The sequence below is a fragment of the Parasteatoda tepidariorum genome, chromosome 3 (assembly GCF_043381705.1).
Source record: "Parasteatoda tepidariorum isolate YZ-2023 chromosome 3, CAS_Ptep_4.0, whole genome shotgun sequence".
Lineage (NCBI taxonomy): Eukaryota > Metazoa > Arthropoda > Arachnida > Araneae > Theridiidae > Parasteatoda > Parasteatoda tepidariorum.
The window spans coordinates 102443899-102459096 of record NC_092206.1 but is presented as its reverse complement, the minus strand read 5'-3'; the positions used below and the strand labels follow the sequence as shown (position 1 = coordinate 102459096).

Here is a 15198-nt window from a genome sequence, read left to right as displayed (position 1 = left end):
AAAAATATTTGCTTCTATGAACATTAATTTTTTTTTTCTTTTTTTTTTTGCGGCCCACCAAAAGTAAAGCATTGTTTATTTGGCCCAAGTTAGCTTTTGAGTTTGACACCCCTGCCTTAGGTTGTTGAATAAATACTTCCACAAGTGTTAAATAATATACTTCAGGTTGATTATTAATAACCTAAAGTTGAAAATGAAACACCTTAAAGTAGTAAATATCTACCTCTCCACAGATGTAAAATTAAACACCTCAGCAGGACCGGATTTTAGCTTGGTGGGGCCCTAAGCTACTGAAAATGATGGGGCCTTTATAAGTTCAACTCCATTTTTATGCACCTAAAGTAAACTGCCACTATTTTTTACTGTTGAGTATTAGCATTACATAATTGAAAAAATTGATAATATTACTTTATTCTTAAATTTATTAATTGTGATGAGACTATTATGTAGAACCTTTCTTTTATTGCACATATTTTTTGAACGAGGGGATAAAGTTACAAAAGAAACACATTTTAAGCACGGAGTAAAAATTTGGCGTGCTGGGCCACTATATACTTAACAGAGTTCTTTTTTTCTTTCTTTTTTTTTTAGATTCATTTTAAATATATTTTATTTGCAATTTTGAATGATTTTTTGGCGAATTTTTTTTCAATTGTATTTTCTTTACGTTACAAAATCTATAAGACTTAGAAACATGAAATTTTGAATGTGCGTAGAAAATATGCAAAGAGTTAGAAAGAAAACAAGAAAATATAATTTGATTATTAGTTTTATTTTTTTTATAACCGCCGTTAAACAACCGACTCAATTTTGAGTTTACGCCCTAAAAACCAGGCTATCCCGGCCAAACTTATTAGTTTATTTTGTAACAGTCATTGCACATCCGACCCAATTTCGAGTTTACGACTACTAATATTCAACTCCGTAGCCTTGTCATTTTGAATCCAATCCAGAAGACAAGGGAACTGCTAGATCAGTACCCAGAGGTATTTATTTGTTATGAGAACTTGGNTTCTAGTTATACTATTCAATCAAATGGGTTTCGATGTCTTTCATCCCGGTCTCATTAGTGATTCAGCATATTTCGATATCATTTTTGTTTCGTTCTCATTTAATATTAATTTGTTTGCGACAGTCAAATTGTATACCTCTTTTACTACATTTTCGAGGAGTTTAAAAATATAATATTGAGGATTTTAACTGAAATGAAATTTGCTTTTTTTGTATGCCTCTTTTATTACGCCATCATCATACCAGCACGCAACTGTCTACTCTAAATAATGCTATATAGAATGAGATAGCAAAACAAACGTGTGTAGTTATTTAAATTCTTATTCAAAAGTTTTAATTAATTTTTTTTAACTGACAATTTCTGTCCTTTTTTTATATATTTTAAAGTGCTGTTTAAAACAGCTGCATATCACATGAGAGCATTAAATATATCATTTGTACAATTCTAAAGTAAAATAAAAGGGAATTCTGATTCTTAGAAACAGATTAAATAGTCTGATGATCGAACGATGGGGCAAAAAAAAACTTTTTTGCCTTTCAAACTAAAATTTTTTTTATTAATAAATAATTTATTAATACTCAAATTGCTTGAAAGATGATATGTACCCTACTAGTGACAACGAAGTTTTTTGTTTTATTCTGTCATTTATTTGTATTTATTATGTCCGACAATGTAAACAAGAAAAAAAAATGCATTTTCGGCTTCTGAGGGCCCCAGCTCCGAATAAAACTTTAAAAAAAGAGGGGGAAGTAGGATCTGGTAGCCCTTGTCATCTCGGGGCCCCAAGCTACTGCTTATTTAGCTTATACGTAAATCCGGCCTTACACCTCAGGTTGAAACATATATACCTCAGGTGGTATATTTAAGGTATATTTGAGGTTGATTTTGAGGTATTCATTTGCACCCTTTTCAACCAAACGACATATTTAAATAACAACTTCCTTTATACCTTTAAAATATACCTCGTTTATACTTCATTTATACCTCGATTTTTTCATAAAGGTTGTTGTTTGAGATCTGCTTTTCCATCTGAGTAGGAGTTTTAACTGGACTTGGCTACACCAAGTCCATAGTAGTATCGACTGGTGTTGTTGTCTGATCTACTAGGGCTGGAGTCTCAGCTGGCTCACTAGAGTCACCAGTCTCTGTAGTCTCCGGTTCTGGATTCGTTGAATCAGCCGTTGCTGTAGTCTACGAATTCTTTGACAGCTGAATGTAAAAAATCTTTTGAATCTCTTTAATCAGCTTTAACTCGTGAACCAATATTAAAAATATTTAATCCTTCTCATGAATGTCATATTTTTATTTTATTTTATAACCGTCGTTAAACAGCCGACCCATTTTTGGGTTTACGATTACTAACATTCAACTCCGTAGCCTTGTAGTTTTGAAACAAATCCAGAAGACAAGGAAACTCCTGGTTCAAGTATTGGGAGAAATTTTCCTTCATGGAGAACTTTTTGATGGAACTAACCCGCATTTGCGTTACTTGGAGAGGAAGACCACGAGAACCTCCCACGGTTAGCCTGACGTCAAGGGAATTTTAGTCCATGATCCGTCTACCATTGAGGATATTTCACATCAGCACTGTGGTCTGTGCAAGCCGGATTCAGAATTCGTATCGACCAGCCATCACCGGGATTGATCCCCGGTTCACCTCATTGGAAAGCTAACGCTCTATCCCTTGAGACATCGCGGCTCTTGTCATATATTTGTTGATGCCAGTACAAATGGTATCGGAGCTGTACTTAGACAATGTGATGAATCTGGTGTTCTGTATCCCGTAGCGTTCCACTCCCGCTCATTGAAGGATTATGAAAAGAACTATTTTATCACTGAGCTGGAATGTCTTGCTATTGTGGACACATTAAATAAATTTCATAATAACCTTTTATGAAAAAAATGTACTATACATACGGACCACGCAGCCCTCCTTTGGATTAAAAATGTTAAAAATCATAAAAGGCGATTATATCGCTGGTCTTTATACCTTTGCATGTTGTAAAATATACAAAAGGTAGTACAAATATTGAAGCGGATATGCCTTCGAGAGAAGCACCAGATTCAAATGTAAATGTAAGCAATGATGTAAATCAAGTATCACATCATTTTCAATTAAATGAAATTATTGAGGCTCAAAAATGTGACAATTTAACTGGAAAATTTGTAGAAATTAATGATGCCTTCTTGAAAAAGGATTTACTAAAATTGTAGTACCTTTTTCATTACGGTTAAAATTACTCAAAATTGCTCATGAAAAATTTGGACACCCTGGTATTCAAAAAACAATTAATTTATTAACTCCTGTATATTATTGGCAAAACATTACTTCTGATATAACAGAATTTATTAAACATTGTCACACATGTCAAATGAATAAGAAGCCCCGACAAAAAAAGATTTGGGCTTTTACAATCGATGCCTCCTGTTGATAAACCACTTAATTCACTTTCAATTTATGGTGTTGGTGGTCTTAACCATTATAATTCAACGAAAAAATATTTGACCTTAATTATTGATCATCTTACGCGATATATAAGGGCATTCGCTTCAAAATCTATTACAACAGAAGCTTATACGACTTTTCTTCATCAAATTTTTCAAAATCAAATACATACAAATCTCTTGAGTGATAGAAATGCAGCTTATACATCTTCGCATTTCAGAAAATTTCTTAAGCATCATGAAGTTAAACAACTTTTAACTACAGCCCATAGGCCAGAAACTAATGGCAAAAAAGAGAGATTAGGATAAACAATAATCAAGTGTTTAAAATGTAAAATTAAAGAAAATTCTTTCAGGATACCGTGACCTAAATTATTAAAAGAAGTTGTTCAGGAATATAATTTAACTCCTCATTCAGTTAAGGAATTCCCTCCGGCATGTTTATTAAATGGCATAGTTCCATATGAAAATTCTTTAAGGGTGGATATTTATCCTCCACTTGAAGAAGCTAGGAAAATAGCTATCGAAAACACAAAGCGATACCACGAGGAAGTTTATTTGATAATTTAATATGTGTCTTGTTATAGTTTCATTAAAAATTCTGATGGAAGGGGTTGCAAGTAATTAACCATAATTTTCCCCCTAAGTTCCAAATTTAATATGAAAGGAAATTTTTCTTCGGAGAGGGGGGGCGGGTGTAATATCGAATGCCTCATACGAGTCTTTTTATATTAATTGATAATCTTAAAACTGATATCTCTTATCAATTTTAAGATGTAGAAATCGTTCTTTCACAAAGAGCCATGAAAAGTCAAGAGTCCAATTAAAAGATTATTTTCTGAAGTTAATGGGCAATAATTCTTAGAGAAGTACGCATTAAAAAAGTCCCAAAAATTCCCAGCTTCAGAATGGTGCCATTCTTTCAGCAAATCAAAATCTCTAAATTTTCCCATTTGAATGACGTGAAAATTCGTGGCATTTTCATATTTTCATGGCAAGATAAATCAGTGTCAAATCCCAACATCCCTGTAATGAAAATCCCACTAATGTAAATCTTGCGAAAATCCAACGAACGCTGTTAAATAAAGTAATAAAATGCCTATTTGCTTGAATTAGCCTAAGTCTCTTGAATTATCAAGCCTTTAAAGGCATAATATATATATATATAATAAATAAGTAAATACAAGAAAACACGAAGAAAGTTAAGAAAAACAATAAGTTTCATTTATAGCGCTTAAGCTGCAAGTAAACAGAATTCATTAGATAAGTTCAAAATGAAGAATAAAACAAAGAAAAATTATAGACATATGAAAAAAAGGGGGGGGGGAATAATAAGTAAAAAATAACAAACAACAGTTTATATAATTAAAAAATAAATAAATAAAAGGATGAATTTTCATTCAAAAACCGGAAAAATAAAACCGGAAAAAAAAGATATAATCTTTTCTTCAGCCCACACGATTATATCCGCAAAACAGAGTGCTTTCTGATATTGTATCAATAAAGCTAAAGCAAAATATATTAATACAATAGTGTGAGGAGCACTCAAATTTTCTTTTTATAAAAATAACAACAAATAAAATAGATCACAAAAAGTAAAAATAACATATAAAAACAGAAAATGAAATAAAATAAAAATAAAAAACATTGAAAAGGGACTATAAAGCGAGTAGCAAAATCAGATCAACTTACATGGACAGAAAATTTTTCAAGAATGATTTAAAAATTTTTTCGCAGAAAGATTACCAGATTACGAAATATGAAAACAAAAGCGCAAATTGAATGTAACAAGAGGATTTTAAAGTGTCGTTCTTACTGCACTGCTGAAGTAATTTGTTATTCTGAGCTTTGATCTGTCAGTTACCAAGGATGGGCCCGAAATGGATTAGTGCAAGGTAATATTATACTGGATAATTTTAAAAATTGATCATAAATAGTTTTAAAAGATAGATGTTTATTTAAGAAAAAATAGAAAATAGAAAAGAGAAACATAAATTGCCTGTTTTGCAAATAATTTTAGCCGCGGATTTGCACGATATGGATTAGTACATAGAAAAATTATTTAAATTATCAAAGAAAAAATTTTAATAGATAATTTTTAACNAAATATACACTGCTCAAAAAAATTAGGGGAGCCATGTGCTCCCCTAATTTTTTTGAGCAGTGTATATAGATATAAATATGCATAGATATACACTGCTCAAAAAAATTAGGGGAGCATATGGCTCCCCTAATTTTTTTGAGCAGTGTATATATGTAAGACAAAAATTATAAATACTTTTGTATTAATAAAGCCATTAAAACTCTTTCGTTTTCATAAAATGTCTTTGGTGAAGAATAGGTGTAGAAATTATATTTTGGGACTTCAAGGCTGAAAACATACCATTGAATTATAATTAGATTTATATTTCAAAGGAGGAGTTATTTTTAGAATCTGTCCCCCTTTCACTTCCACATTAGGAAGCATTAAATGATTTTCCTTAATGCCTAAGGTTACACGACTTGAGCCCGTTTACATTAATCTCTGTTTGTATTTAATGCGGGAGCGATTGTTTTCGCATGTCTCTTGCTGATTAGCGTGTTCCATATTAGATCTGCTGGAGTTTTGTCCACACCCCCTCCCTTGTGGAGTGTGGATGTGAACTGTTATAATCACCAGCCTACCTTTAAATAAACCTTTTGATAACGCATTATGACTTACGACTGAATTATTGAAGCTGAATACCACAATGATAACAGGGAAGTAGCCCTGTTATTAAAAGACGACAGGATAGTTGCTTGCGGAGGAAACTTACGCATTTCCATCGTTTGGGAACTAAGTTGAACAAAGGCTAGCTGTGGCGTCGGAATTCCCATCCCAGACACCGGGGAAAAAGTTGCCTTTAGGCGTAGAAGGAAAGGAAGGATTCCTCATCCCATCGTCAACTACATGTACCAAAGAATATAGATGTACCTCGTTGCTAGTGGAATGCTGATGTTGGATCGAGATTGTCCCCTGCCTGAAACTGTCCCTGATGTGTGTCCCATCCATAGTGTTGACTGATGACCCTACTACAGTGTCCCATCCATAAAGTTGACCGATGACCCTACTGTTCCTTAGTGCTCAAGTTTGTGAAAAAAGTGAAAACAAAAGTTTTGTGCTCGACTAAATATCATGAATATTCATGAAGAGCTATCAAGATTTAGTGCGCGAAGAAAAAATGATATATATATATATTTTTTTTTTCTCTGTTCAACGAAAAATTTATGAAGGTCGAAGAAAAGTGTTGACGAAAGTAAAGGAGAGTATACTGTAGATATGTGTTTTTTTTTTCTCCCTCTCATTATTTTTCTTTCTCAATCTTATGAATAAATATTTTATTGAAATTAGATATGAGTAGCGATATAAAACTTTTTATTACGAAATTTAGTCAATAGAATTTTGAACATGTTGGATTGCATTTCTTATATTTATATTGCTTTTTTTTAAATTATGATATAATATTGTATTTATAGTGCATTTAAAATGCTTTTGAAGGAAATGAATGTGATTCAAACGTCAATTAAATTAGTGACGGCGAACAAAATTAAGTTATTATTTAAACTTTTGTTTCCTAATGATTTATCACGTTTAAATCGTTGTTAAAAATTAAATTTTTCAGAGCTTCCTTTTGAACTTAACGATGAAGAGTTTTCAAATAAACTTAAAGAAATTTGTAAAACTTTTTCGGACTTGGTCAAAACTAAATACTCCTATTAAAAAAAGGTGAAAACTTAAATGTTACCCAAACAAAAGGACATTTAACACTTAACAAAATTTGTGAGTTTCCCCTTAAGATTGGCGAAATTGCTAACTCAGCAAGTTTTTTATGCTTGATACTGATTTACCATATGCTTTATTAGGATTGCAAACTTGCGAAGATTTTTGTTTGTTTATTGATTGTGTCAGGCCAGTTGTTACTCAATTTGGTAAGAGACTGATCACCTCTGCTAATTCTAACAATGACAACTTGACTCTGCCCATTAGACAGCAGAATTCTCAAAATGTTAGGGTTAAAAATGGTGAAAAAAATCGAAGTTAAAGATGTTTCAGTAAAAGTAAACATTGAGAAAAATATGTAAAGGGTAACAAAAAGAAAAAGAAAAGGAAAAATAGGAAAAAGAAAATATGACCAAGAAACTAACAACAAAAATAAAAAGAAATTTAAGTAAACAAAATTTTCAAAATAGTACACGTATCAAAGCTTAGGAAATATCACAGCCCACAAAATGTTGAAATTAAATCATGAATAGTGTCTAAAACAAAAGAAATTTTTTTTTACTTTCCTCAACGGAAGAAGTAAAATCTTTTTTTCCGGGGGGGGGGGAGATCCAAGTCGCGTGGGGAGTTGTTCACCTCAGCATCATTTGGATGTGAGGGTGATGTAAGTTGAACTTTTCTTTTCTCTACAAGATGAGAAAAATTTTTTTGTATTGATCCGTCTGGATCTCTCAATATCACTCTGCTTCATGAAATTCTGTTTTCCTACAAATTAACAGGAAAAACAGACTTTCATCAAGTAAATAACCCCTTTAACCACACAGAATCTTAAATTCTGATTAAATGACACTTGTTGTCCAATTCGTTTGCATAAAAAATTGCGTATATTTTTGTGTGAAAAATTTTTGAAAATTTTAGTAGAATAGTTATATAAACATGTTTCATTTTTCTTTTTGTTTTGTTGACTAAACAGATAAATTGCATTATCATGTTTTTTATGTTTTTCATTGCAAATAATTGTTTTTTTTTAACACTTAATTGAAAAAATGTTATTTGTAGTAGGGAAAAGAAACAGTCTTACCAACCTAAATTTTAGAAATTTAAAGTATTCTAAATTTTTTTATTTTGGCTTACCAAAAATTTTTTTTTGGGACAAAATTTATAAATACTTTTGTATTAATAAAACCATTAAAACTCTTTCGTTTTTATAAAATTTCTTTGGTAAAGAATAGGTGCAGAAATTCTATTTTGGGACTTCAAGGCTGAAAACATACCATTGAATTATAATTAGATTTATATTTCAAAGGAGGAGTTATTTTCAGAATCTGTCCCCCTTTCACTTCCATATTAGGAAGCATTAAATGATTTTCCTTAATGCTTAAGGTTACACGGCTTGAGCCTGTTTACATCATTCTCTGTTTGTATTTAATGCCGGAGCGATTGTTTTCGCATGTCTCTTGCTGATTAACGCGTGTGTGTGTGCGTGTGTGTGTGTTCTTTTGCCGTTCCAGCTGTCTTAGCGAAAATGGAATTTTGAAGAATTGCGAAGTGGAAGCTAGCCATTGTTTTAAATTTTGCTATAAACGATTCAGTTTTCAAATATCTTGAGGATAACAGCAGTCATATTTTCTATCTTATAACTCTATTCATTTAGAAAAGTAAATTAAAGTAAAGTACACATACATTAATATTTAATTATAATTCGCGCGTTTCCTTATATCTGGTGAGCACAAGCAAGTAAAATCAACGAGAATAGTGTTGCGTCATTGCAATGACGTCATTTTTCAAAATCTGTAATATTTTATTCATTAGTTTAATACTTATATGAATTCGATTGGCAACAGTTTATGAGTTTATGTTTCATGGAGAATGTNTTACTCCTGATACAGCATTAATTTTTTAACCGTTCTCGAAAAAAAAAATCTTAACTCGAATTCACAATAAAACGCACATCGATGAATAATAAAACGCACACATCATATCCTCCAAATTGACAACACTGCCAACCTACCGAAAGAATTTAGGGAAATTCCCTAGGCATAACTTTTGAATTTCTCTCAACTGAGTTGTCATGATTAAAGTGGGGTTGCAACCCGTCATATTTATTTTGAAAATGGGAGAAATTTCCAAAAGTTCAGTTCGATCGAGATTTCTGGTGAGGATTCGAGGGCCCCCTGAGCTTGAGGGCCCCGGGGCACTGCCCCGCCTAGCCCCTTGGTAGCTACGCCACTGATTTTATTCATTAGTTTGATAGTTATATGAATTCGATTGGCAACAGTTTATGAGTTTATGTTTCATGGAGAATGTTAAGAATAGAAGGGGATCATTTTATAACTTGTAAATATTGTAATAAAGGTTTAGAGAAAATTAGTAAGAGTTTTACGATGCAACTGACATTGTGGTGAAACCCGAACGTGATCGTTTGCATTTGATCGACCTTTAAGTCAGATATTTTTATGCTCTTATTTGAAAATTTTTCAAGTTAGGAATTCTAAATGGATCTGTTCATAGTGAAAAAAAAGTCGGTAAGAGCTTCTTTTACTCGTTTATATAATATTTTAATTGCGGCTCTCGATAAAACTGAATTAAATTTTGAAGATTTAGAAAGTAAATTATCATCTTTGGAAAGAATTTCTATTGATTTATCGAAATTAGATGAAGATGTATGTAACGCCATTTTGTCAGAGGTCGCCAAAGCAGACGATTTTGAAAAAGAATACTGTAGAATACAGAGAAAGGTTAGATTCTGCTCGTGTTCGTGTAAAAAGGGTTCTTAATTCTTGTGAACTGAAAGATAAAAAAGATAATTCGGTTAAAAATGAAAAAACTAAACTAAAGCTTCCGAAAATAGAACTTGTACATTTCAGTGGCGAGATAAAAGATTGGCTGCATTTTTGGAGCCAATTCAGTAGAATACACGAAAATAAATCGATGGACGATGAAGGTAAATTTCAATATCTTATTCAATGCGTGACAGTCGGAGGAAGAGCTCGTGAAATAGTGGATAGTTACCCGCCGACTGCCGATAATTATTGCAAAGTTATTGAGAGTTTGAAATCAAGGTTTGGCCGAGAGGAACTTTTAATTGAGTATTATGTTCGGGAATTGTTGGCACTTGTCGTTAAAAATGCAACTAATTTAAAAAATAAGATGGATATTACACAATTGTACGACAAATTAGAATCCCATTTGCGATCGTTATGCTATTCCCTTTAGTGGAGTCATGCATCCCCGAAGAATATCTACGAGTTTGGCTTAGAAGTCCTTCAATTAATAAAAAAGAGAATTCTTGCAGCGATAAATTGGCTCAACTGTTAACATCTCTAAGAACGGAAGTAAAGGGTGAAGAACGGATTGCTCTAGCAAAAACTGGTTTTAAAAAAGCTGAAATAGTTGAAAAGAGACAAAAATACAAAGAAACAGAATTTTATCCACCTACAGTCAATGATTTAATATCTGGGTTTAAAGAAAAGGCAAAGGTGAACTGTATATTCTGTAACAAATTACACGAAAGTAAAGACTGTTTTAAAGGGACAGAAACTGTCATTAGAAGAAAAGCGAGAAGCAGTCAGAAAATATAAATGCAGTTTTTTTTGTTTGAAACCAGGGCATTTATCAAGAAACTGCAGATTAACTGTACGTTGCATGGTCTGCGGAAAGAGACACTGGGTATTAATGCGTCCCAATTTATCGCCAAGTCAGAAAGTGGCGATTCAAGAAAGTCAAGAAGTGCCGCAAAATCTTGCTTTAGCCAATCACAATGTTTCAAAAGAAGTTTTGCCGCAGACTTAACTTGTTGTGATGAATCATGGGGGGAAAACGTAGTATCGTTTGGCAGGCTTTAATCGATACTGGCTCACAACGCTCTTATGTATTAAAATCCACAGTTGAACGAATGAAATTAAAACCTGTAGGGTTTGAAACTCCGAATCATGTGGTGTTTGGTGGTTATATGACAAGATCTAAACACAATGCCTATAAATTAAATGTAAGCAGCATGCAAACAAAATTTGCGAGATGCAAGTCTTAGACCAACCAACCATTTGTGGAATGATACCAAAAACAAATGATGTATCTTGTTTAAAAGAGTTAGAAAACTTGGGAATCCAGATAACAGACCGTGGTAAAGGTAGACCTCCTATTGAGCTCCTAATTGGAGCAGATAGTGCAGGCAAATTGTATACAGGTCAAACGCAAATTTTAAAATGTGATCTTGTTGCTGTGCAAACGCACTTAGGTTGGACTATCATGGGAAGGTCTGAAAATCTTAATTGCGAAGACAACACTATAGCATCGCTATTTTTACAAAGCCATAGTATAGAAAATCTTTGGAAACTGGAAGCGATAGGAATTGGAGATCCTTGTAAAAGTATGAACACAGAGTTATTGGAAAAAGTGGCCTATGATCATTTTGAAAAGACTCTAAAGATTACAGAAGATGGGCCCTATGAAATTAGTTTTCCTTGGATGCAAAGTCCCGACGAATTACCACGTAACCGCGAACTTGCAGAAAAACAATTATTGTCCACTTCTTGGAAACTCAGTAAAGCTGGAAAGATAAAAGATTATAATGCTGTGTTCCAAGAATGGTTGCAATGCGGAATAATAGAAGAATGTTCATAAGGGCCAGGTCACTATTTGCCACATCATGCAGTGTTCAAACCAACTTCCACTACCACACCAGTTAGACCCGTTTTTGACGCCTCGTGCAAGTCGAAGGGAAATATTTCGTTAAATGACTGCTTAATGAAAGGTCCAAATTTGCTCGAAGACATCTCAACTGCTCTTCTTAAATTCAGACAGAAAAAAATTGGAGTTGTTGCTGACATTAAGAAGGCGTTTTTGCAAATTTCAGTAGCAGAAGAGGATCGTAAGTATTTGAAATTCTCATGGAGGGCAGATGAAGAAAAGAAGACTATTAAGGCAGGGGTCTGTCCACGCCGAATTTACTACCGTTTAGCGGTACCTTTACAAATTCAATTTTAGGAAAAACGGTAGTTTCACAATTTCAACTTTAGGAAATTTCATAAAATACTTTTTCTTAAAATTTTATTTTTGTATCCCTTAAGAAACGATAAATCCATATTTTTGTGTTGATTTTTTTAATATAAATTTTAATTTTTCACAAATTATGTCTAAATTTTCACAAAATAGGTACCTCTCAGAAAAACCTAGACAGACCCCTGTAAGGTATACCAACATTGCAGAGTTGTTTTTGGACTTAATTGCAGTCCGTTTTTACTGTGTGCTCTTTTAAGACATCATTTAGATTCATTTGCATTTTCTCTATATCAAGACGTTTCAGAGACGCTTAAATCTGCTTACAATGTGGATAACTGTGTTGCTTTAGTTAATTCTGAAAATGAATTACAAAGATTTGTAAAAGTGTCTACAGAGATCATGGCCAAAGGAAAGTTTGAGTTGAGAGGATGGGAATATTCTGCTGTTAAACGTTCAAGTGTTCCTATGGTCCCATCACAAGTTTTAGGTTTACTATGGGACAGGAATGAAGATGTTATTTTTTGTGATACTCAATTCATTTCAAACCATCCAGAAAAGATAACTAGAAGGTCCATTCTTTCCATGGCTCAGCAAGTATTCGATCCGCTTGGATTTTCATGCCCTGCTACGTTGTATCCTAAGTTACTATTACAAGAGAGTTGGTGGTCTGAATTAGGCTGGGATACTGAGGTTTGTGAATATACAAAACTCAAAGTTCTAAATTGGATTGGAGAAATGAGGAAACTAAAAGATTTAAAAATAAAAAGACAAGTGTTTCCTGATAATTATTTGGAGTCAGAATTACATACCATTTGCGATGCAAGTGGTTTATCTTACGCTGCTGTAGTTTACTTGAGATGTAAGACAGATGAAAGTATTTCGGTACAATTATTGATGGCTAAATCCAGAGTGGCACCATTAAAGAAGATTTCTATACCCAGGTTAGAGCTTTTAGCCTGCTGTATTGGCTCACGTTTGACTGATTTAGTACGGAGAAGCCTGAATATGAAGCTTAAGGAATTCTTTTGGATGGACTCAACTACTGCGTTGCAGTGGATTCAAAGGGAAGAATCCTGGAGTGTGTTTGTGAGGAACAGGGTCAAGGAAATCCTTAAGGCATCCACAAAAGAGAGCTGGAGACACATTCCAGGTGATTGCAACCCAGCGATCCGCTGGGTTGCAATCACCTTCCCGGAGGTGTTCTGTGGAAAAGCTTAAAAAATCTAGATGGTGGGAGGGGCCACACTGGCTCAGAACGCCGGTAGGAAGTTGGCCAAGTACCGAGTTGAGGACAAATGAGGAAGAAGTGCGCATAGAAATACACAACTGGTCAACACTTTTATTTACCGAAAGCAGAGAAGTTTTTTTTATCTTATTTCTCAACTTATACCAAAATTATACGCATGATGGCATGGATATTAAGATTTATTCACAACTCAAGAGACAAAACCAATTTTCGAAAGGGAGAATTATCAGTAAAGGAATTAGATGAAGCTGAAAGAGTTCTCATGAAAAGAGTGTAAGGTGAAGTATTTATTCCGCAATTTATCAATAGTTTGAAGACTTTAAACGTTTTTACAGATGAAAATGGAATTTATAGAGTAAAGACGAAATTAACTGACAGGAAAGATACTGATTTGTTTAGATACCCTTATCCTCTTCCGAATAAACACAAATTCGTAGAAGTATTGATTCGAGAAAACCATTTGGAACTTATGCATACTGGATTACAAACTGTTCTATCTAACTTAAGGGAGAAATTTTGGGTTCTAGGTGGAAGACGATCTGTTCGTCACGTAATTAATAAGTGTAGAAGGCACACTGTGAAGCCTGTTGAAACCGCTCCAATTTCCTTACCAGAAGATCGTGACAAGGACGCTTCAGTTTTTGAAATTGTAGGAGAAGACTTGGCTGGTCCTTTGATATTGAAAGGTGGGCAAAAGAACTGGCTTGTGCTTTTCACGTGTGCGGTGTTCAGAGCTGTACACTTAGAATTGGCCAGTTCGTTGTCTACCAAAGATTTCTTACTCTGTTTAAGAAGATTCGTCGCTCGTCGAGGACGACCGAGTGTTATATACAGTGATAACGGGACAAATTTTGTAGAAGCGGAAAACCTTTTCCGAAGCATTCATTGGAGTGTTGTCGAATCAGAAACAACAGTTAAAAGAATTGTGTGGAAATTTATCCCACCCTTCGCAGCCTGGTGGGGAGGGTTTTGGGAACGCGTGGTACAAATGGTCAAAAAACTCTTGCGAAGAGTTTTGGGAAATGCCTCACTTAATTATGAAGAGTTAATGAGCCTTCTCTGTGAATGCGAGGCAGTAATTAATTCAAGACCTTTATCTTATCTTTCCGAAGATAGAGAAGATTTGATGCCACTGACACCGGCAATGTTCTTACAAGAAATACGATCGGTGGGAGTATCCGATATTGATCAAATAGATTTGAAGAAAAGATGGAGATTTCAGCAAGCTCTTAGACTACAACTTAAGAAAAGATTCAGGATTGAATATCTCGGACTGTTAAAGCAAAGTAAAGAGAGGCCAAATTGTTTTCAGCTAAGCATTGGAGACATCGTCATTATCGAAAATGACTCCAAAAAAAGAACTCTGTGGCCACTGGCTAAAGTGATGGAAGTTTATCCTGGTAAAGATGGAAAGGTTCGAGTTGTGAAATTAAAGACATCTTCTGGAGAATTGCTGAAACCTGAAATGATTATAGAATATTATCGAAGAATATTATAGAATATTATCGAAGAATATTATATTATCGAAGAATGATTATAGAATATTATCGAATTTAATATCAACAAACAATCATATTTTTAAAAAAGTCTTATCTATATATGGGTCATTCTCACAAAAACAGTCATTTTCATGTCCCCAGAATATTTTATGTTTGTTATGTTTGTTTTACAGCTTACGAAAAAAAAAAATTCAGGGAAAGTGTCCTTCAGAATGCAAGCTAACAAAAGAATAAAAATAAATTAGGTTGATTTAAA

The 15198-nt window shown here is 33.5% G+C and overlaps 3 protein-coding genes across 3 annotated transcripts; all 3 read left to right on the top strand.

The window, feature by feature from the left end:
• The first annotated feature begins 9857 nt into the window (after positions 1 to 9857).
• Positions 9858 to 10412, top strand: LOC139425315 (uncharacterized). Its single transcript, XM_071179302.1, has one exon. The coding sequence runs from the start codon at positions 9858 to 9860 to the stop codon at positions 10410 to 10412; it is 555 nt and encodes a 184-aa protein (XP_071035403.1).
• Positions 10413 to 11942: 1530 nt separating this feature from the next.
• On the top strand, positions 11943 to 13415 carry LOC139425314 (uncharacterized). Its single transcript, XM_071179301.1, has 2 exons — positions 11943 to 12066; positions 12466 to 13415. Exons 1-2 carry the CDS (start codon positions 11943 to 11945, stop codon positions 13413 to 13415), a joined length of 1074 nt encoding a protein of 357 aa, XP_071035402.1.
• A 188-nt stretch (positions 13416 to 13603) lies between these two features.
• On the top strand, positions 13604 to 14941 carry LOC139425313 (uncharacterized). The gene is made up of 2 exons (XM_071179300.1): positions 13604 to 13716; positions 13798 to 14941. The coding sequence occupies exons 1-2, from the start codon at positions 13604 to 13606 to the stop codon at positions 14939 to 14941; spliced, it is 1257 nt and encodes a 418-aa protein (XP_071035401.1).
• Positions 14942 to 15198: the final 257 nt, after the last annotated feature.